This window comes from Microchirus variegatus (assembly GCF_963457635.1).
Source record: "Microchirus variegatus genome assembly, chromosome: 23".
In the NCBI taxonomy this organism is placed as follows: domain Eukaryota; kingdom Metazoa; phylum Chordata; class Actinopteri; order Pleuronectiformes; family Soleidae; genus Microchirus; species Microchirus variegatus.
The window spans coordinates 13,683,459-13,707,892 of record NC_139824.1 but is presented as its reverse complement, the minus strand read 5'-3'; the positions used below and the strand labels follow the sequence as shown (position 1 = coordinate 13,707,892).

The 24,434-nt window shown below is 42.4% G+C and overlaps 1 protein-coding gene across 1 annotated transcript; it reads left to right on the top strand.

Annotated features, from left to right (window-relative positions):
* Positions 1-244: 244 nt before the first annotated feature.
* Positions 245-22,904, top strand: apbb2b (amyloid beta (A4) precursor protein-binding, family B, member 2b). The gene is made up of 15 exons (XM_083909057.1): positions 245-1,316; positions 6,214-6,458; positions 6,919-7,050; positions 8,318-8,389; positions 9,642-9,692; positions 11,122-11,207; positions 11,529-11,589; positions 13,391-13,537; positions 14,067-14,194; positions 17,944-18,058; positions 19,270-19,357; positions 20,015-20,095; positions 20,183-20,298; positions 21,337-21,516; positions 22,607-22,904. Exons 1-15 carry the CDS (start codon positions 260-262, stop codon positions 22,778-22,780), a joined length of 2,733 nt encoding a protein of 910 aa, XP_083765183.1. The 5' UTR covers positions 245-259; the 3' UTR covers positions 22,781-22,904.
* Positions 22,905-24,434: the final 1,530 nt, after the last annotated feature.

Below are 24,434 nucleotides of genomic sequence, written 5' to 3'. Positions count from 1 at the left end.
TAGCAAACACAATGTACCATTAGAACACTCGAAATGGGCCTCTATACACCTATGTACATATTCCAATGTATAGAGCGTATTTCTGATTCATTTAATGTTATATTCATTGAAAAAATTTGCTTTTCCTTAAAAAATAAGGACATTTCTGTCATTGAATTAATTAGTTATTCCATTGTTATTGCAGTATATTATGTGCATGTAAATGTGTCAGTTATTCAACCTCCTCTCCTCCCTAATAGGTGATCTGTCTCGTGCCAGGATGATGTCCGTGGACGTGACCAATCGTAACGGCCCCGCTGCCACGCCCCCCACCTCGCTCAGCCTCCGTTCCTCACACAACCAGCTCCTCAGCAGCGACGTCGTCAAACAGGGCTTGGCCACGCCTCCCAAGTGTCGCAAGAAGTATGCGCTCACGAGTATCCAGTCTGCCATGGGCCTCGGAGAAGCGGTGCCGCCGACGTCGTCTTCGCCATCGCCGCCGACCTCCCCGTCGCAGTCCTCGACCCCCAACAATCCCAAACTAGCCAAGAACGGCGTCAATCAGCTTCGTAAAGCCGGCCAGGACCATAACAAAAATACAACCTGCTCTGACTTGATAGGCCTGGAGTGTAATTCAGAGACTTTAGAGGACGACCTCAATGTCAACACCGCAGATGAGCGCGAAAGCCACACTCTCTCCAATAACGACCGAGAGGACGATGTCATCAAGTTAGATGTCGACGCCAGCACCGATGCTGAGCCCGAGCAGAAAAGCGAATCCGACGTAGACTGTAACATAAACTCTGTGTCTGTGGAGATCCAGCTCAACGGCAACACGACAGATTCGGGCTTTGACTTGAACATTGAGGCTGAGGAGAGCGATGACATCAGCATTTTGTCCGAAAAGGAAATTATCTCCAAGATGAAGATCGAGGACGATGGAGACGCGGTCATCCAGGACCAGGAAGACGAGGAGAATAAGCCGCTGTTGACGAAAAGCGATTCCTCTTTGAATAACCAGAAAGTTTCCGCGGGCCTGGAACTCATCACTGACCTCCACTCCAACATCAAGCTCCTCAAATCAGGCAAGGAGTCTCCCGTGCCTCCTCCTCCCTCCCCACCAAGGCACGCCAACCCAGAGGACATGCCCTTGCTCTCCGTGGCCTCAGGCTCCTCCTCTTCTTCCTCCTCCTCCTCCTCTCCGGAGACGAAGAAGGACAGAAGGACTGGTGCCAAGACAGACTGTGCTTTGAACCGCATCCAGAATCTGAATCCCAGTGACGAGGAGTTGAGTTGGACCACTCTGTCCCAGGAGAGCAATTCTCCAGAGGAGACAGGTAAAACACACACTCTGAACAAATCACACTGCAAAGCTTTACATCAGTACACTTCACAGCCATTGCCATTGACTTATACATTGCTGTTGTTTTCATGTGAATCTTGCGGCTTGTTGTTTAAATCCTCCCATGTCCTCCTATGTAGAGCCTTTTACTGCCCTCTTTGCTGATAACATGTTTCCATTTATGGCGTCCCAGTGTGCGTGAGACTCTGCTGGAACAGAATAACAATCACCCCGGCCACGAATAAATCTCCCAGACTCCCTCTGGGACAGGAAGTGGCCCTTGTAACCTCATGGATAGTTAGCAGTGTTGATCAGCTGTGTCCTGTTGTGTATCATGTACTCATTTTTGTGCAGTTTTGTCAGTGTTTTTACAGAATATTAAGAACATAGATGCTCTGGTAACATGTAGAGAAGCAACATATTCACCATTTTGGTGTCAGATTAATGACATATTGCACATGAACAGAGAGCTGGTGCAGCATTGGTCCTCCACTTCCTCTCTTCCTCTTTATCAGCAGCACCTGCAGCCTCACAGCAGGAGTCTGCTCCTCTATCCGGTCTCTATCTTCTTCTCGACTTCATTTCCTCATCTGTGGGAATTTTAAATGAAGTGACGGATGTTTTCTGTGTGTGGCTTTTGCATCAAGTCACATTTATCAGCAGGTGCAGTCGCTCACAGTGAACAGGCAAACTGTTGATAAAGTGCACTGCTGTTGTTTTTTATATCAATACAGGGTTTGAGGAGGAATATTTTTAGACACACCTAAAAAGTCCTGAATAGAGTAGTTTTTTAGGTCTAAGGTTAGTGGACCTTCAGTATTTCATGTTCTGTATATTTGTAGCTGTCTCTAAAGCTTTGCTTGATGTCCTACTTTAAACTGAGTGAGATCCATGCACAATCACATATATATTTATTTAGGGTTTGGTGTTTGAAGCTTGTTTATATGGTGATAATGAGTAAATTATTTGCTAAAGTAAAAGCTTATCTTCAATTATCTTTAGTCTGGTAGTGAAAAACGTAACCATTTTTACTTTATAATCACAAAAAAGTTTTTAATGATTCATCTGTTGATTATTTTCTCCATTAATCAATAAGTTATTTGGTTTGTAAGTTTAGTCGATTACTTAATTTAGTAATTGATTAATACATGGTTTACAGTAATAAGGCAAATAAAGCAACAATTCATTAGCTGGAAGCAAGTATTTTTTGTTTTAATTTGGTGAAATAGCTGCTTTTCATTCTTCTGTCGGCAACAAATCATTTTGGCTGTATTAGAAAAACTAGTTTTGCATAGTGTTCTTTTAGATTCTCCTAGTTCTTTATTCTTTATCGGTACATGACTTCACTGAATATAAAACTGATTTTTATTGTTTCTACAGATTTGATTCAATTCAAAGCTCAGATATTTCTCTCTTTGTTGTGGGCTTGTTGTCTCTGCTGCTCTGTACAGATCATTTTTTAAAATTTCTCAAGTCATATGAAACCCATCTTTTTCATGTCGAGCAGCCAACTTTTACATGAACTCAGCTGTAAACCATCCTCTGTGAGCTGTGAGCTTGTGAGCCTTGTTATTGTTTTACTTACTCTGAATTCCCCGAGCAAGTATTACTGGAGAACTAACTCTCCATGTGTTGTCTTGTCCCCGATTTCCTCACACTTGGAAACTCATCTCTGCTCGTCTGCAGCACCATTTTGAGGTCGTAACACTCTCAAAGGGAGGGCTTCTCTCTCTGTGTGGATCAATATGTATGCGTGTGTTGTTGATAAGCAGAGGAGATGGGGACAAAAAGCAGACTTTAACACCAGCGCAGTCTTAACTGAAGACATATTGTCCTCAGAGGAGTTCGGTGAGGAGACGCTAATCACGGTATTGGCATCGTTGGTGTCGGATTAATGGAACGCCAGCTCCTTGTCCTCAGTGCCGCTGCTGCGTCCTCTTTTCTGCTTCTCTCGTCTAATATTGACAAAGCCGTGTTGTTTTCCCAGGTGTCTGTCAGATTCCTGTGTGGAAGTTGTGGGTTAGAGGGCTAATACGACACTGCTTTCACACCGAGGAGCCAACACACACGCACTCACACACACACACACACACACAGGGCTGGGGAAGGTCATTAGTGTACTTCATATAAATGATAAAAAAAAGAGTCCCTGAGTGATTAAAAATTAGATTTCATGTCATGTTAAATTTGGTAACACTGCTGTGAGACGATGGGGGAGCTGCCACACACACTTACACACTAATGATGACATAGTTACATTACAAATTATAGTACCTCTTCAACGTAGGCGGAGTCACCACTGCACGGCTGCATTAAACTAGTGACTAGTGACACAAACTAGTGACTTGTAAAGTTGTTTTCAGTGTAACTGAATCATTAGAATCAATTAATTGAAAAGAGTCGTTCAAAGATTTTGTTCACAGAATCGTTCAGGGGTCGTGATGCAGCTCGCGATCGGCAGCTTCTGGCAGTGCTGTCGCTAAACGATATATTATATTACAATATTTAACAGTTTTAGGCATTTTCTTGCTAAATTTTGGAGATTAGCACACGTTTTCAGGATTTTAAGTCTTTTTTAACGGATCTACAGTTCGGCATTGTTCGGCAGTCTGACGACGTCATGCGTAGTATCGGCTAAGCTCGCTTGAAACGAGTGCATGTTTTTAGACAGAAATCCAGAACAGAGCACGAGAGGGAAACCGTTTTTTATTTCTTTACTTCAGGATTCATTTCTCAGACTCTTATATAATGTGTGAAGAAGAGGAGAATCTCTGCGTTTGCTTAACATCGACTTTAAAGAGGACGGTGACATGAAACAAACACAGTTTTTTGGTCAGTCACATGTAGAGCCCCCCCCCCTTTCTTCCTCTTCCTGTCACTCATGTACTCAAAATTACCTCCACATTATTTTATCTCCCCTTTTATCCGAGTTCTCACTTGCACTATTGTTCTCATTCACTTCTCAGCTCCCGTCCTCTCATGCCTCTCAGCCTCGATGTGTCTCCATCACTCTCACTCTCCTCTCTTTTTCCACTTACCCTGTGGAATGTCCTCCTCTCTCCCTTCTCTCTCTCTCTCTGTCTCCCTCCCTCCCCCATCTCTCTCTCTCTCTCTGTGTCTGGGGTTTTCTCTTTGCTTACATTACCGTGTTTTTGCCGTATGAGAGGCAGCTCACTATGATGCTGGGCAAAGACTACATGCTGGCTATTGTGATTGTCAATTACGAGGGTAGGTGCATCGGCCAGAGTCGGCTGCAAGGGACAGTGTTGGGTTTTGAATTTTAAACGCTGTCTGAGCATGTCTGTCTGTGTGAGTGTGTGTGTGTGTGTGTGTGTGCATGCAAGCAGAAATGTATGCGTGTATTTTCCAACTCTGTGATGAAGTTTGTACCATTCACATAATATCTGACAGAGGAATCTGTGGTTACATGCTATATTTGTGCATGTAATGAGAATGTGTGTTTGTGCACATGCATGCATTTAGGGGTGATGATGTATGTGCGGTGTCGTCTGTCAGAGAGCACATGTGTCTGAGTGTTTATGTGTTTTGCTCCTAAAGCTCTCACTGCTGTCGCCCCTCCCCCCCTCACCCCCTCTGCTCAACTCTGCTCTGGCATGGGGCTGCATGCTAACCGAGGCTACGACAGGCTTACTGCTACGTAGCTCTGCCGTGGCACATTTCCATGAGCTGCCGAAGAGCATGTTAACCGTTAGCCTCCGTGTCGGCTCACACTTTCAGAGGGTGACATTCATGACCTCAGAGCTGTGTGTGTTTGTGTGTCTCTGTCAGTGCCCCCTCGTCTTTTGTTTGTACACACACGCATCTCTGATCGTTTCTTGCTGGCGCATATTCTGAGTCATCAGACTCCCCCTCGTTCATAGCACAGACACCCTCGGGGTTCTCACTCTCTCTCTCGGTTGTAGTTTTATTGACTGTGACCTATTTTCTGCCCATTAAAGGACTGCGACTCCCAGAAGGCTCAGCTGCTTCACACTCGCTTGTTCTGAAGCAGAGATTGAGCCTCGAGGGACGTCTGCTGCTTACGTGAAGAATGCTTTTGTACATTTTGGCTCTGCTCTTTTTCTGTGTTTTCTTTTTCTGTGACATCAAAACATGCAAACTTCAGCTGATCAAATGATGTGCTTCTTCTCTTAAAATACATACATACAATACATTAAAAATAGTATAGCTTAAAATGTAAAAATAAGATTATTAACACTATGAATTGAGTTTTAATGCTAATTTCTTAATCGCCATCACTGTACAGTAGGTTCATGTTTCAGAGATGTCACTTTCAATTTATCTAAATTGACAACATGCCATGCTTTCTATGGCATTTTTACACAGAAAGCATGGTATGTGCTTGTAATGTAATATAGTACAGTACAGTTGTAGTGGTAATCCAACAATTTTGACACGATACTGTGTTATTCTCTTATTTCACACTTAAATGATGAGTGCTTATCTGGATTTAAATGTGTTTATACTTGTTTTCATTTTGAAATGCTTAAAGGAAAGTCTAAGTAATTATTAAACGCATGTAGGGTCTAAGATAAACATAAAAAACAACAAAGATGCTGGATTTCTGGTAAGAGTTTTTTGTCAGTGTGTCATTTTAATCTGACAATATTTAAGATGCATGTACAGGTGTTACGCAAATACAGCAGTGCAAAACAAATGCAAAAACATTTGCTTAATAGGTTTTACACAGTTGTCGTCTGGAGAAAGTCACAACTTGTGCAGAGACAGCTGCAGCAGACGCCCGTAATCCCCGTCAGCTGTTGATATTGTTCAGTGTATACACATGGGAGGGTTAACTTCCCTTCAACCGAGGCCAGATTTCTTCTCACAGAAAAATGAATCAAGTGTTCTGATTGTGTCTTTTTTACCAGATATCTGGAGCGAGCAGTCGTTCCAGACGGACCCGGACCTTCCTCCAGGATGGAAGAAGATCACAGACATGGCCGGTATCTACTACTGGCACATTCCGACAGGTACCACCCAGTGGGAGAGACCCGCGACCCGCCAAGCTCCTCCCGGTCAGATCGAGCCTCAGACCGTAGACGACCACACAACCGTCACAGCACGTAAACACTCTGAGGGCTCGCTCAGCCCCTCACCCACTCCTGATCTGGAGGTGAGGATCTGACTGAAGTGCATACCTTCAATGTATACGTTCTGTTGATGTGACAGTTTGTGAGTGTTTCTCCGCCAAGGCAGTGCCTACAAAATACATCCTGCCGGCACGCCTGGGTCAGATAGCGAGTGTTGTAACCAGTGATCTACGGATCATGTCCAAAATGTAATCATTTGTTCCTGGACCCATTGCGGACATTTCCTGAAGATTTCATCCAAATCCGTCTGTGACTTTTTGAGTTATGTTGCTAACTAACAGACAGACGGACAAAAAAACTCAGGCGACAACGTATACCTCCTTGGCGGAGGTAAACAACAGATTGACAACAGTTGTGTTAAATACAAAGTCTTGGTATTAGTCTTTTCCTGAAAACCACAAATTGCTGCTAATCCAATGTAATACAAGTGAATAATCACAGTTTCTAATCACTCATGTTTTTGTCTCCCATGTGTCCGTATAGTCTTGCCAGGCAGAGATTTTCTTCAGGGCGTCGACACGTTCGGGCAGCACCACCTCCGACAGTTCAGTGGAGCCTCTCTCCTCTCACGAGTCTACGATTCCCACGTGTGGATTTGTCAACAGCTGCTACTTTGTAAGTACAAAAAAAAACTACAATCTCTGTGGATGCATCTCTGAACGTGACTATATATTATTGTACAATAAACAGTATGTGGTTATACACTACCGTTCAAAAGTTTGGGGTCACCTATACAAATTGTTGGTGTTTTTCCATAAAAGTCACACTTTTATTCATCAAAAAAGTTGCAAAATGAATAGAAAATCAAGACATTGACAAGATTAGAAACAATTAGTGCTGTGCGTGTTAACAGCGGTTAACGGCGTCAACCTTAACGCACATTAACACATGACGCGTTTCCATGACGACTGACTAGAAAACGTGACTCTGGGTTGTTAAAATGAGTCTCTAAAGTAACGCTAAACTTTAAAAACAGAGGCACACATACGCAGTACACAGGTACACAGGTACACAGGTTATTTGTAGCGCTGCTCTTTTCGTTTAATAAACAGACCGCTCCAGTTCGACTGTAGGCGTGCTAACGGCGCTAAACGAGCTATTGCAGCTAACAGAGCTAACTGGTAAACAGTGCCTGGACTCCGGTGTCACGGCACTTAAACATGCCGTCACACGCGTATTTTTCCGGTCAGTCGTCATGGAAACGTGCGCGTTAATGTGCGTTAACCTAGTGCCCAGCACTAGAAATAATGATTTTTATAACCACCAAAACTGTTTTCAGCTGTGTTAACATCATTGCACAAGGTCCAGTGTTCTAATGTACCTTTAGAACACTGGACATGGGCCTCTATACACCTATGTACATATTCCATTAAAAACCAGACGTTGGCAGCTAGAATAGTCGTTTACCACATTAACAATGTTTAGAGATGATTCATTTAATGTTATATTCATTGAAAAAAAGTGTTTTTCCTTCAAAAATAAGGACATTTCTAAGTGACCCCAAACTTTTGAACACTAGTGTATGTACCTTATGTGACTGAAGCTAGTGGAAGACGAGATAAGACAAAGGGAGTGAGGCAGAGAAGGTGGTCATCAATAACCCGCGTCTGGCTTCCTAATACAGTAATACAAGAACACCGAGTCAATCAATCAGTCAATCATGCAGAATGATGGAGGGAAATGGATAGAGAGAGTGAGGGGAAAGGAGATTTATAGAGAGGAGTATGGTGTAGATAAAATATTGATCTCGTGAGAATGGACTGATGTTGGCGGATCTATCCGGAGGCACTGACCTGCAGATCACGTCTGTATTTTTGTTCTCTCTCTCTTTTTATGCTTCACCGCTCTCTCTTATTCTCTCACTTTCTTTTTTCTTCTGTAGCCTCGTTCCACTTCCGTGCAGGGGGCGTCTGACCAAGACTGTCGCTCACAGCTTCATGAAGATGACGACAAGGTGAGGCGACTTTAAAACTTTCCACTTTACCTTCCCTCACCTCCTGTAGCCTTGAGATGTGTTTTAATAATTTACTTTTTTATGTGTACACACGTGTGTGAGTAACACAATGACAGCGTGTGTGTATTACTGTATTTATGATGTGTATGTCCATTTTTTAATCACATGCAGTGCATTTAATATTTGCACAGTCACAAATGTATTTGTTTTGGATTTGAAATAAAAATGAGAATCATGTAAAAATGGTGCCTAATGCACACAATGGAATAACTAAAGCAGTAAATTAACCAAAGTGAGAGCCTCATAATGGCATTTATTTCTCTTCCAACAGTTAGTTAGAGCTGCATTATTTGGTGTATGGTCCATAAAATGTCAGAAAATGTTTAAAAAACCTTGATCAGTGTTTGTCAAACCTGCAAATGACGATGTTCTCGAATGTCTTTGTTTTGTCCACAAACCAAAAAAGATTGAGTTTTTAAGGATTTCTTTGTCATGTGGAGCAAAGAAAAGAAGAAAACATTCACATTTAAGAAGCTAAAACAATCAGAAATCATGTTTTAATCATGAAAAAAAGCTCCAAACCGATTATTCGATTGATCGTTTCAACTCTAGTTACATTTTTCTCTTACTTTCTCCGTATGATTGTTGACATGCCACATAAAGGATTGGAAATTTCGTTTTCACAGAGTGCGTTTACATGCACACTAAAAAAAACGATTATTATCGGGGTTTTATAGTTATCTGGTTATACAAGTGCTCATGTAAATGGAATAAACCGATACTCATTATTTTTAAAAACCTGTTTAACACACCTTGGTTTCTGTCAATAATCTGATTTCTTAGAGACATGTATACACCTTAAACGGTTTTTTCCAGTTACCCGATCATTGCCAGTAATCGTTTTTTTTAGTGTGCATGTAAACACACTCACAGATAAAGCAGAAAGCTACTTCAAATCTGTTTTGAAGGTGTCACTGTTCAAATAAGAACTGATTGTCTGTTTTTTTCCCTTCGTATACTACTAATCGAGAGTCATTTAGATTCTTAAGTTGTGAAGTTGAGCAAAACACGACAGAAAACACTTTAAATTCTCCATTTCAGCTGTGAAATGTTTTGCTCCTTATTGCAACAGACACTCCACAGTGTGTCGTGGACATAGTTAGGTTAACAGCCTTGTTCTGTCTTTCTACCTCCCCTCCTCCCTCTCATCCTTGATCCCACCCACTTTTTTTTGTTATAACGCTATATGTAGAAACAGGTGTGGAGTGATTTTGGCGGAAAGATTGATAGTGAGGTGTGGAAGGCAAGTATGACGCGCTCGATATCGACGAGTCTTGTTCTTTCGCTCACTTGCCGGGTGTGTGTGTGTGTGTGCGTTTATGCAGCAAGAAATCCACTGCCTGTGCATAAAAAGCATGTGCGGCTGATGCTTTCACATACATGTACAGTAACTGCACTTTTGTCATACCTGATATATCAGAATACGTCTGTTATGTGGCTGCAGCGGCAACCGGCTGTACATTGTATATCTTTCCTCAACGTGTTTGCACACCACGACTCTGTGTATATACTGCCTGTCCACTTCCTGTACTTGATGCAGCATGCACCATCATATTGTACTCATAACGCACCAGTGCCATCAAAGCAAAGGGGGATTCTGCCCACACTTGGATGCATGCTCTTGCATATACTGCGTGGGGGTCGTAATGTTTACGCTTTAATGTCTGGTGTGTCTTTTAAGCCCCTCTCCCACTTGGCGTTGAAACACAGGAGTATTATGGAGTGTCTTATGTCCTGTAAGTTGTGACAGATATTTAATTACAGTGGAAGAGAAAAATTCCACATCAGAAAATAACCGAAATCACACAAAAAAGAAGGACAAAATTTGAATTACAGTCATCTTACAGTCATAAAAACTGATGTCCGTTCCATCTGGATCACTTCTAACTGCTTCACCACAAAAATAAAGAACAAAAACATAGAAATGTCATCATTTCAGGGCAGTGACGTCACCACCAGTGCCCTGAAATGATGACTGTTTCTTCATGTAAAACACCTGTCTATAACAGCGACTAATAACACAACTAAGTCATTCATTTGTGCAACACTGCTGCACAAAGTTCTTTCAAAAGTTTGGGGTCAACAATACCATTTTTTGGTGTTTTTCATTAAACGTCACACCTTTATTCATCAAAAGAGTTGCAAATTGAATAGAAAATATAGTCAAGACATCGACAAGATTAGGAACAATGATTTTTATTCAAACTTTGCTTTCCTCAAAGAACCAGCAAAACTGTTTTCAGCTTGTTAGCAAATGATTAGCATTAGCAAACACAATGTACCATTAGAAAACTGGAAATGGGCCTCTACACACCTATGTACATATTCCATGAAAAACAGTTAAAACAGTCGTTTACCACATTAACAATGTATAGAGTGTATTTCTGATTAATTTGATCTTATATTCATTGAAAAAGTGCCTTTCCTTCAAAAATAAGGACATTTCTAAGTGACCCCAAACTTTTGAACGGTACTGTATATTATAAGTTAAGAAATAAAGCAGGGTTAGCAGATTTTGGTCCGTTCAGTGTGAGATAATAAGCTATTTAACAGTTCACACGTGTGAAAGGGGCTTTAAGGCGGAGGACCTCATTTGGCCAAAAATGTCTGAGTCATTTTTTTGTTTTTTGTATTTTGCACTAATGATGATGTCACCTGTGTGATGTCGACAGGATCTACAGGCAGCCACGGTGAACCCTGACCCCAGTCTGAAAGAGTTTGAGGGAGCTACACTCCGGTATGCGTCGCTCAAGCTGAGGTAAGATACACACTGTCTTTTTAAGTTTTGTCTAATCTTGTGTGTAATCAGTGATAGAGTTGAATCAGAGTCAGGCAAAGCAGGAAGTCTGTCTGTCCACTCAGGAAATGGCTCTATGTTCACTATTAGTGTAATGACTTGACTGTAGCTTTGGGAGGTTCATGCACGGGACAAGAATGTGCTGAACACAGCAGCAGCAGCAGCTAATGGTTGTGATGGTAATATTTTCACACGGCTAATCTTTCACTGCTGCTGCCAGCCAGTATTCCCTTCATCACTTCATATATTTATCTATTCACTTGTGTGTGTTTGTTTTTTCAGGAACCGTCCAGCAGTCGAGGAGGAGGAGTCGAGCAATGCTAACAGTGACCCAGAAACAAAGGTAAAAGGAGCATTTTTTTTACATGTTAAGGTGAAGGCGGACATGTTGTATGGTCAGGATGAGGTAAGGGTTAAGAGCAGTAAGCTAGTAGCAATCTAAGTCTCCAAGAAATGAATGTAAGTCAGTGTAATGTTCCCCAAAGTCATGGAAACCAGACTGTGTGTGTCTATTTAGGACATTTACTGGCATAAACACTGATTTTGGAGAACAAAACCTTATTTTCTGAGGAACTGTTTAAGTTAAGGGCTAAGATTTCATGTTATGTTTAAGGTTTGGCATCAACTGGTTAACGTTTGTCCAAACGAATAATCAATGCAGTGTCCTCAGAAGAATAGCTGTGCCAAACTAGTGTGTGTATGTGTGAATAACATCTTTGAAAAGGTTGTGTATCAAGGAAGCGGCTAATTGCATTAAGATGGTGTTTGCATTTTTTGAGCGTGCTGATGTCCTCCTCAGCCTGTTTGTTTACCGTTGTTGTGCATGAGATCATTTTGGCTGCCTTTGCTCCAGAATCTAAAGCAATACTGCCCCCTAGTGTTGAGACTGATGAGAACAGTTCCACAGTGCTGCACATTGGTGCATTGATTGTCCTCTTTAACATCCAAACCTCCCCGAGATTCAAATGAGACATTTTGACATTTAATCAAGCATCGCTTCAATAAAACATTACTCGGGAGAATGCCGTGACCGTTTGGTTGACACCGAGCACAGCAAATGAAAGCCAAAGATCCAACTCAAAATCCAATTAATTAAATTGAAAAATGGATTAATTATTAATCTGGCTTGGTTTAATTCTGTCACAAACTGCAGCAGATGGCTAAAATACATTCCTATATGCGTGTGTGAGACAATGTCATTCCCACAGATGGCTGAAAGCGTTCCATATCAGACTTCGAAGCCAACACTCGGCTTGGTGACGTGGTGCTGATTTAGCGGTCTGCTCTCTCCCCCCCCCTCCTCTTTCTCTCGCTCTGTGTGTGTGTGTTTGTCTGGCAGAAACTCACAATCCTTAGCGACTGTGACATTGTGATGAAAACCAGACACCAAACATAGACTCTACAGTCAGAGCATCTGGTCTGCTGGTAGCACACGCTCCTGTATCGAGATTGAAACGCTTAAGTTAAGGGAGTTAAATATACACAAGACCGACTTCCATCAGCAGTTTGCAGCGCCAACCTCAAAGGCTGGAAGACGGATAAGTGGAACACAGAGGCCTTTCAGCTCAAATTGTGTGATTTGCATAAAATGAAATCAAGGTTGCATAGTTTGTGTGTCGTGTAGCTGCCACCACCTGCTTGTATTTGGGACTTTTCAGGACCAGTAGTCCTTATACAGACCAAAAAACTGGCCCTAGAATCTAATTTCTTAAGAACTGGTTAGAATTTCTGTCAGGTTATGGTTTGAATAAGAAATTTTTTAGTTAGGGTTAAAGTTTGGAATTAGGCTTTGTTTATTCTGTCCGAATGAATGGAATTTAATGCAGTGTCTTAAGTCAACACAAGTCACAGGAGTATGAATATGAATCCTCTCCACACTAAAGGCACCAGAAGGCCAGAAAGGTCAGAACTGCAAAGAAAAATCCATGGCGCAAAGAACAAATCAGGGAACGCAAAGTCAGAGAAAACAAAAAGTGTATTTTCAAACAAAAAAATACACTATTTTTGAATGATTAAATGAAAAATGTGGTCATTTTTGTTGGCTCGATTCATAGTGTGCAAGTGTTGCTTGCTTCGTGTAAACTGTTGTTAATATTCTATAGTTATGTAGATGTACATGATAATTTTGTGTGTTTCCGCCTCAGTGTTTTGCAGTGCGCTCTCTGGGATGGGTGGAGATGGCTGAGGACGACTTGGCTCCGGGAAAGAGCAGCGTGGCCGTCAACAACTGCATCAGGCAGCTGTCCTACTGCAAGAACGACATCCGAGACACCGTCGGCATCTGGGGAGAGGTGAGATCGGAGCGAGTGTTGTCGTACGGCGTGCGGGGTAAAGGATATGGTGGAGAAGGAGTGGTGGTGGTGGTGGTGGTGGTGTACGAAACTCCAGGCTATAAATTAAGTTGCGGGGGGTGGAGCAGAGAAAAGAGCGACATAAGTTAGCTTCCCAAATGTATGTCAAGAGATGGAAAGAGGAGGGAGAGATGAAGAGAGCAAAGTAGAGCAATGTCTCCTCTCTGCGGTGGTTGTGTTTAATGAGAAGTGACAGAATAAAGAGAGAGAGAGAGAGAGAGCTTTGTTTCTCTTCCCTTTTTAGACATTTGATCATTTATTTACAGGCCTTCAAAGCCAAAAGGACCTATTTACACACCATATATACACGCCCAGGAATTTATACATCATATACAAGTGAAAAGAAAGCAGCTGACCTTTAGACGAACATTTGTTTTGTAACATCTTGCCCTGCAGCAAATAAGTATTGCGTTTTTTTTTTTTTCTGATGAGATCTTAAGTGTGTGTGTGTGTGTGTGTGTGTTTTCAGGGAAAGGACATGTATCTGGTGCTGGAAAATAACATGCTGAACCTGGTTGACCCCATGGACCGCAGTGTGCTTCATTCCCAGCCAATCGCGAGTATCCGGGTGTGGGGCGTCGGCCGGGACAATGGCAGGTCAGTGACTAAATCACGTATTTGTTCTTTAGTGTGCCTTTGATTTAATAGTGATTGAGTAAGTGTGAAAATGTGTAACGGAGCGTTGTTATCTGGGTCGTTACTCATTACCGGGTCTTGTTTGCTTTTGTTGTTAAAGTGTTTTTTTTTTGTTTTTTGAATTATTAATATGATAGAGCAGTGACTGGTGTAAATCAAGTGGATGGTGCATTACACGAAAGGTCAGTGTAAGAACAGGCGGGCGGCGTGGTGGCCCTCGACTAGAATGGACGAGTTAATGATTGATGATGGAGGGGATGCTATTGAAAGATTAATTCATCAGCGCAAAAGGAGACGGACAGTCCCCTCACTTTCACCTCAGCTTACCTCAGCTTCACCAAAGACATATTCACGCATGGCAAGATAGGAACAACAGTGTCAGACTGCTAAGGAAAATATAATAGTAAATAGCTGATGAGCTTTAGGAAGATTTTCTTTAAAGGCTAAAACCAAATCTATAAATAAACAAATACACTGTGTTGTTGTGTCACTGGACAACCAGTGGAGGGCGCCCTGCACTGCTGCTGCACAGACAATGAGATGTGGGTTATCAGGCGCAGGGAGGTGATGTTGACTGTGGTGGGAGCTGCTATATAATTGGAGCCGACACATACACACACACACACACGTTCCTGTATGGCTCTCTTAGTGAGGACACTCATGCCCCATCATGTATTCCCTCGCCCCTCACCCTGATCTTAACCATCACAATTAAATGCCCAACCCTAACCTAATAGGTTTGAATGAAACGATGTCCTCACTCGCCTACTACACACACACACACACACACACACACACACACACACACACACACACACACACACACACACACTGAGTGCACTCAGGAGAAGAGGCGATGCTAAAAGCTCTTGGCATATGCAGACCTGCAGAAATCTGTTACCTCAGGGATCTTTCTCATCCCTCATTCACTGACACACACACACAAACATGCAGTGGTTCTACAGTATATCCTTAACTTTCGATCATACTGCCGGATAAAGCAAATGTGTATTTTCCTTTGTGCGTAACCTTTATTTCTACAATTTCCATATAAAAGGAGAGTGAGAGCAGTGGGAATACCACAGCTGCAGCAGAGGGAGGAGGAGGCGGCGGAGAGGGAAGGAGGAGAGGCTTTGGTTGGAGGGAGGGAGGGAGGGGGAAAGGGAACAAGGGTATGAAGCTGGCAAAAAAGGGGGGAGGTATGGTTAGTTCTCACTGTGTGTGGAGCAGACAGGTTGAGGAGTGCGTTCGTGTATATCGTACGTAGTGTGGCGTGTTAACAGAGGAGTACCTGCCAAACACAGGAAAACTATCAGTGAGTACAGTTATTATTATATTTCTCTTACTTTCACTTGTGGGTGCTTGTGTTCGATGATAAAGTAGCAGGGAAAAATGTTGAATTCCCCCCCGATGAGAGCGTTGTTGAGGCTGTAGCGGATTTTGCCGAGGAGATAATTTTGTTTTTGTACAGGAACTCGGGTGAAGTGTATAACTTTGATGTGCTAATTCTAAAGGAAATATAATGCAGTAATGGAGTAAAAAAAACAGCATGTACATGGTTGATGTACACAGCCCAGAGCGGTGTTGAGCAATAAAATGTGCAGCAGTTCACAGCCTTTATGCTGAATGTGCATCCAAAATTAACCCTGTGTTTTTTTTTATTATTATAAAACTTCTTTTCTATGTATTGTGTAGACGTGTGTGCAGCAATGCAACATTTATATCTGCTTTATGTCATTTTTCCCTTTATTATTTATGGTTTGCTGGACTTTTAAATATGACTGAGAGAGAGCTGGAGGCAGCGAGCATGTGTTAATATTATAGTAGGGACACTAGGATTCATTGATAATTCATTGATTACTGGTTTATTCAGTAATATTTTGATAATTGATTCCCCTGTGTGCGTGTTTGATAGCTGCCTATCTTAAATAAGATCATTTTTGAGTTTTGGGAATCGATATTTGACAGTTTTCTGTCATTGTACAAGATAAGATATTCTTTTATTAGTCTCACAATGGGGAAATTTACAGACTTTATGGACTTAAACCACTTGTGCATTAATCGGTAAAATAATCTACAGGTTAATTAATTTATAAATCTGCTTCTATTTCAAAAAATGGTTGAATCAAGCAGGGTTTCTTTGTTTTATAGCTCTCTCACTCTCCCACATCCTTCTGGATACACCTGTGCCAGAGATTGTAGTGGCCTCTCCATGTGTGCCACAAAACCCATTACCACCACCACAGAGATTACGGATTCCCCACAGCAACCTTGACATTTTCATTGCCGCTGCTGCCGCGCGATGATATTATATTCAGAATGAGATATCCCTCCCTCCCCTCCTCCCTCCCCTCTATGACTTTTATCGCTCCTCCTCATCTGGGGTGTTTTACCCTGCCGTCAAACTTAACGCTTTTATCTTTATCATGCAGAATGTCGCCATTTACGCGTCTCGGCGTCCTCCCCCAGTATTTCACATTTGCCTTGTAAATGTCCCAGACGCTTCTCGACGAGCAAATAGTTTCAGTGCGACTTTTAGAAACTCCTCAGCAGCTAAATGTTACTTGTTGAAATTGAACTTCAATTTCTGTCAGGTTTTTTCCATATTTGACTCCCAAGGTTAACTATGCATTAAAACCACCTCTAGGGTTGGTTTGACCTGAGCGACAGCCTGTCAACTCACATGCATATATACATAAGGAAATCAATATGTCACTCAAGGTTAATTCAGTACATGTATGTCACTGGGTCATTTTACCTTTTTAATTCTACTAACGATCTGACTTTCCTCCCTTTGCTTCCTCGGACACAGAGAAAGGTAAACACATTCCTTCTCTTCATCCCCCCGACGTTCCTCCTGAGCATTTCTTATTCTTTAATTTCCTCCGAGTCTCCGATGTTTTTCATTTCATTTCATTTTCAACCTCGATGTACTGTACCGCTCTCTTCAGAAGATGTAGGAAATGAAGGTCACCTCTCCTGTCTCGGTCCACAAGCAATTTTTCTAAGTATGCACCTACGTAAATAAAGTGCACAAATAAGATTTTTCAGGAGTTTCCCCGAGGGTCTCGCTCTAACTCTCAGCCCGGTTACGTGGCATTTATTGGAATACTGACGTTAGATTGGGTTCATGTGCTTTTTAAAATGATTGTAGATTGTGTGTGTGTGCGTTTGGTGCAGCTATTTCTTCTACTTCACTCCTATGTCTGCATTCCTCTTTCATTCCTCTGTCGTTACGCTTTTTTTTTTCTTCTCTCTCTCTCCTTTTCATTACTTCTATTCGGTGGAGTTAAATTGTTCTTGGCTCCAGTGGGCTCAGGGGAAAGTTCCTCCCTGCTGTCATTCTGTTCAGCTCCCTCTTGCATCACGCTGCTCTATTGATCACTCTGGTCCATCGACCTGCAAGTGTGTATGTGTGTGTGTGTGTGTGTGTGTGTGTGTGTGTGTGTGTGTGTGTGTGTGTGTACACGCCTGTTTTCATCAGACCGTCAAAGGTTAGTTCATCGCTCATCTCGTCTCCAAGAGCCGTCACTCTCCTGACACTCAATCACACGCACGCCCCGTCATCCAAGTCGTACTAGAACTAGTTCAGCAAACTCTGTTGCTGTCATCATTCACCCTTCCTGGTATTATCATTCGTTCTCTGCATGTTCTTTATTATTATTATTATTATTATTATTAACCGTTTGTTTTTTTTCCCCCTCCCACAGGGACTTTGCATATGTGGCGAGGGATAAAAACACCAGGATCCTGAAATGTCATGTGTTCCGCTGTGACACGCCAGCCAAAGCCATCGCCACCAGCCTGCATGAGATCTGCTCCCGGGTGAGTGGTTGAGAGTGGAGACGTGATGAGGCCACGTTTGACTCAGAATAACTTTCACTGTGTTGCAAGGGCACTGAATTGGGAAGCCAGTAGGGCTGGGCGATAGGGATATGGAATTAGACCATATATACCGCATATATTGATATAGTTCCCTGCGGAGCTTTGATTTAAAAAAAGACACTCCTGTTGTTATACAGTTTACATTTTATTATTTGAACAGCTGAGGATTTATTCTTGAACCAGGTGAAGAAACCTGCGTTTAGATTTGACTTTGACTAAACATTTCATTTCACAGCTCTCGCTTTGCGGGGAAAAATATCAGGGACATATATCGTATATCGTTATTCAGCCTAAATATATCAGGATATTACCAAACTCGCCCAGCCCTAGAAGCCAGGGAGTTTGGAAAAAATTGTGCTTATGGGCATTCTGTTGTTTGATCATATTTACAGTTCCACTGAGTGTAAGAATTTGTGACCTCTAATAATGAAACTTCACATTGGAAAGTAAAAAATAAAAGTATTTTTTGTCCACTCTTTTGGCTAGTATCCAAACCAATTAATTCACTGATTTCTTCACTGAACTGTTAATTATTAATTACTTGACTTCTCCTTTTTACCCAATAAAACCCATTTATATCTTTATTAACAGCTTCTTATAAACTCTAACTTCAAGAATAACCTGTAAACCAATGTTATAGATCCTCGTGTCAGATTTAACGCAGTACAAGGCGAACAAATGGAGTTTGCTGCGATGCAGACGCGCAGTGACAAACTCTCTTATTATGGACATGTATAATTTATGTAATCTATGTTATATAATGTGTGTGTGTGTGTGTGTGTGTGTGTGAGAGAGAGAGGGATAGAGATGGAGAATGTGAATGATTTCCCTGCCTTTATGCGTCTGGTTCTGTGTTTGCTTGCGTCCTTGTGAGAAGCACTGCAGGAAACACTTCTACCCTGCTTTGTGAAGAGGAATGTGACCTGGTTAAAGTGTGTGTGTGTGTGTGTGTGTGTGTGAGAGAGAGAGGTGGAGATGGAGAGAAATATTCTTTTATCGTCTTTTACCTCCCTCATCCTCTTGCACTTTTGCACATTCTTCACCTCCTCCTCCTCTCTGTCTCTACTGTGTTGTACCAAATCCTGCATCCATTTCCACATGCCTCATCTCTCTCTCTCTCTTCCTCCTTCTTTCTCCCTTTTTTCCTCCAGATTATGACAGAGAGAAAGAATGCCAAAGCGATGGCAGGAGGCTCTCTTCAGGACAGGATGCAGGCAGGTCTAGATCTCCCCTTACAAGGTAGGGCTTCATGCATACTTTACTTCAGGTTCCTTCAGCGAATGTGAAAAGTGACATGTTTTCACGTCGCAGAGTGCCCTCTCGTCTTCTTCGTTGCCTTTCACACTTCGCTGGGCTTCTTGATGTCCTATCACCGCGGTCAGCTGTCAGTCAGGATGACACGAGAGCTTCATCGGTGGTTTGCAGTTTACAGAGAAGTTGCTATTTCAGTTAGAGCTGCAGCTAAGGATTGTTTTTCTCGATGAATCGTTTGGTCCATAAAATGATTTCTTTGTTATGTAGAGCAAAGAAACTAAGAAAATGTTCACATTGAAGAAGCTAAAACTCTAAAAAAAAACAACTTCAAGCCGATGAGTAGTTGACGATTAATTTAGTATTGGATTCGGCTCTAATTTCCGTGTTGTAGAAATGTCAGTGAGTATCGTGTAAACACCAGTGACAGTTACCAGTCACCACTTACTGTTTATTTGTCGAGTAAAAATGTATTTGCTGTACTAAAGCCATCATTAAAAAACGTTTTGTAAATGTGGTAACCTTTATAAAGGCAGCAGAGAGGATCCAGATACTGTTTGTTGTTTTTTTTGTGTCTACATGAAGTGCATTCTTAATTCTTACGAGCATCCACTAAGTGTCTGTGCCGCCGCTTCTTCCCAGCAGAGTTTCCCACACCAAAGATGGAGCTGGTTCAGAACTTCCAGGTGCTCTACCTCGGGATGCTGCCTGTGGTCAGACCAATAGGTCAGTATCAACGCAAAAAAAAAAGTTTAATGTGGTGAATTCACGTGTGTTTATAATCGCTTTGTTCTTTCCCATCCTCTGGCTCAGGCATGGACATACTGAACGGAGCCATAGACAGTCTAATCGGTTCTTCCAACAGAGAGGACTGGACTCCAGTCGCTCTCAATGTGGCAGATGCCACAGTCACCATCAGCAAAGACAAGGTTATACACACAGTCGCTTTTAACGTATATGACTTAAACTGTTCATGTTATGCAAAATCAACTTTTTAATCATTTTAATACCTCTATTTGGGACTCTGGAATGTGAAAAAAGATGACTCAGTCATGTTTTTGTGGTCCGCCTCACTTAAGTACAGGAGATAAAACATGCCATGTTGACTTCCGCGCTCATTGCTACGTCACAATGAGACATTCCTGGAATTGTTGTCTCGCGGAGATCCGCTTTGTCCCTAAAAAACGCAAGAGTGCAGGCGAGGGCGATAGTATCCGGAAGAGCGGAAGTCTGCAAAGTGTTCTATTCTTGGCTGCACAGTGCAGCACAGAGTTCTACACAAACTTCCAGCCTCAGAGGATTTACATTTTATGTATTACGATGGCAATGTGCCGGCTAGAGTCGGCAAACGATGGCTTTTCCAAATGCAAACTGCTAACTGTTAGCTGCCGTTAGCCTCAGTGACGTAGTTTCCTGTGTCTCATTTGCATTTAAAGAGACAGGCGCTCAAAAGGGAGCGTTCTGAACAGGGCTGTTTTGGCAGGGTGATTGAACTGCTGTGGTGCTTCATCCTGAATGTATTTGGACCAAAGCATGTCACAGACATGTTCATTAGGACACCAGGGAGCTAGGTTCACTTGGAGAAATAGGGTATAATATGTCTGCAAACAGCAAAAGACGTCACTCGTCCTTTGGTTTGAACAGACTTCATTGAATGAGAGTCAGAGAGCTGCTACCTCGTCAAAAATGAATAAATGAATGACACTCTGAATTTTGTGTTTGAACATGTGGCTACATAAAAGTGCTTTTTCTCCCTTATTTAAATAAGTTATGGGTTTCATCGCTAACAGAAAGGTGTTTACAGCCCTGCTGCTCCACTGGACCTTTTTATTGCACGGCTGCCGTTTTTCTTGTGTGTATTTGTTGCTATTTAAACGACTCGAATTGCAATTTGTCTTTTATGGAGTTGTATTTATGTGTGCATGTCCGCTCTCTCTAAACCTTCACACACCGATGTCTCCGACCAGGACGAAGAAGAAGTGCTGGTGGAGTGTCGCGTGCGCTTCCTGTCGTTCATGGGCGTCGGTCACGACATGCACACGTTCGCCTTCATCATGGACGCCGGTGGCCACCGATTCGACTGTCACGTGTTCTGGTGCGATCCCAACGCCGGGAGCGTGTCTGAGGCTGTTCAGGCGGCTTGTATGGTGAGTCACAGAGGGCTGAAATACACGGATAAGTGACATTTTTGTTGTGTTTTCCATTAAAAGTCACACTTTTATTCATCAAAAGAGTTAATTGAAAATGAATAGAAAATATAGTCAAGATTAGAAAAAAATATTTTTTACAAGGGTTTTCAAGGGTTTTCTGATCATCCAAAAGCCTTCTAACGCGATTAGCAAACACAATGTACCATTAGAACACTGGAAATGGGCCCGTATACATCTATGTACATATTCCATTAAAAACCAGACGCTAGAATAGTCGTTTACCATGTCAACAATGTATAGAGTGTATTTCTGATTCATTTAATGTTATATTCATTGAAAAAATTCATTGTTTCCTTTAAAAAGGACATTTCTAAGTGTCCCCAAACTTTTGAACGGTATTGTAACCCAGAAAATTCCAGCATAAATTCCAGCATTTATTGACTTTATGACCCTCATGTGGAGGATAAAGCAGAAGAACATAGGTGGATGGATGCTGGAAAGCAGAGAAATATAATTTTTTGACAATACTACAGCCATAAAATCAATGTAAATCCAGGCAGCCTCGTTACCTCGATGGTTATTAGAGGGTTAAAAGCGAGTCTCTGTGTTCTTGTGTAATATGTGCACAAGTAAAATTAAAATACAGTGTGTTCAGCATTAATTGCCTCCTTTCTTTTGAGTTTCCTGGTGTAGACGTTAGATTGTATTACATTTTGTAGAACGATTCGTCACAATAATAAATCGGTAATATCCTACACAGTGTTTTTATTTCATCATGATAATGTCCATAATCATAATCTGGTGTTGCTGCTTCCATAACACAGGAACTCAGTGGAGGTTCTTTGTCGCTGCTGCTGCTGTGTGTGTGTGTGAGAGTCGCAGAGATTAGTCCACTGCTCGTTCGACTATTGATCATATATCTCTCTCTCTCTGGCACACACACACATACACAGTAAAACTGATTCACAGGGACATGAATCATCAGTCATTAATATTGATCACAGCTCGCTGTCTGCACCAGTCCAGGCTTTTCTTTCTCTGTCTCGCATCAGCTTTAACTCTCTCTCTCTCTCTCTCTCTCTCTCAGCTGCGGTATCAGAAGTGTCTGGTCGCTCGTCCTCCCTCCCAGAAAGCCTGCAGCTCAACGCCTCCAGGGGGCGACTCCGTGTCCCGCCGCGTCTCGACCAGCGTGAAGAGAGGCGTCCTGTCCCTCATCGACACGCTCAAACAGAAGCGGCCCGTCACCGAGTTGCCACAGTAACCACGGCAGAATGCTACTACGACGACGACGACGACTACTACTACTACTACCACCAACACCACCACCGACGGACCGACTGCCTGCCACAAAAGCCAATCGACCGTATTGTAATGAGCCACATTGCTGCCAAACCTGTCGCCACCACCACACCAACCACAGACCCACCAACAACCACTGAAACACAGCAAATAGGAATTTTCCTGCAAAAAAAGACCAATGAAGACTGAGCGATGGTCATGAAGGCGTCGATGTACATAGAAGTAAAGCTCGCCGCACTCGGCCACAGGTGAAGAGACGAGAGAGTAAATATTGTAGAAGTAGGAAGTCGCTCCTTCAAAAGACTTGCAAGCTCATTTTGCTGCCCAAACGTTTGCTGATCTCTGCTCACGCTCTTACTTGTATTTGTGTCTGTGCTGCCAGCATGACCTCGCACACAACCCCCCCCCCGTCTGTTATTCATCCGTTTGTCCAGTTAACCCGAAGTTCACACGACACGATTTTTGCCGTGACAAGTGTCAAAGCCGTTCCAGTTAGCCAGATGCCAGGACGACGGGCTGAGAGCGACTGAAACCCAAACAGGAAAACCGAAGAGGACGAGGGCGGGGAAAAGAGAAATACAACATCCCTTAAAAACACTCTTGAGAGATCCTGGTTTCCCTGTGACAGTTTCCACATTATCCTTTTGTGACCACTGTGAGGAGACGTGTGCGTCATGTGTCGCTGGCTCCTCCTCCAGACTCTAAAAGTCGTGTCGTGTCTTGTGGACTTCACGCTCATCTTGTGCATGAACTTTCTTTTTTTTTTTTTTAAATAGAAATGATATCAAATACACACTGATGCTGCTTCCGGAGAGCGAGGGAGGGTCTTCAACTGTGCAAGCTTCAGCCCCGGTGGGTCTAAAACGAGCGGTGGCTTTTCACCCGAAGACACCTTTACGTCAAGTTTTTGTGTTGTTGTTTTTTTTTTGTTTTTTTTCGACAGCCATAATGAAGGAAGAGACTTTGTTATTCAGCCCTCTGCTCTTGAACGGTGACTGCGGCTCCAAATGCGGGAGACGTCAGCATGCCGCCGCTGCTGCTCTCTGATACACATGCTGGAGGAAATTTGACTTTAAATCTGTCCTCACAGACTCAGTGTCCACTAATAAAATAGGATTGAAAAAAAAAAAAAGCCTGGAGGAAGAAGAAGAGCAGAGGAATGTGTTTTTTTTATTATTTTTTTTTTATACCTGGTTCTGGTTGAGATGTCTGAACTGAGACGAGGTGAGATGGAGAAAACTATTTCTTCTGCCGCCGTGGCCGTTTGAGACGGATGATTCAAGAGAGAGACTTTCCTGGTCTCCAGGTGTCCGTTCACCTTTTGTTTTTTTAAATACTTCACTGTACATATACGCTTTCATCAGAGCCACGCGATCACATTATTTCTTTCTCCATTCATTTTGGGGGGTTTTTCTCACACAAATCACAATTATTCACCTCTTAGATCCTCACTGTCACATGCAGAAACGATATATAGATAAGATCCAGAATCATACTGTAAAGACCAGAGACACAAGGAATTGAATAAATCATTAGTTTTTATGCTAATGAGGAAACAGGAAGAGGATGTCAGGAGTTATAGAATATTAGTGTTATCTAGAGCTGCAACTAACGAT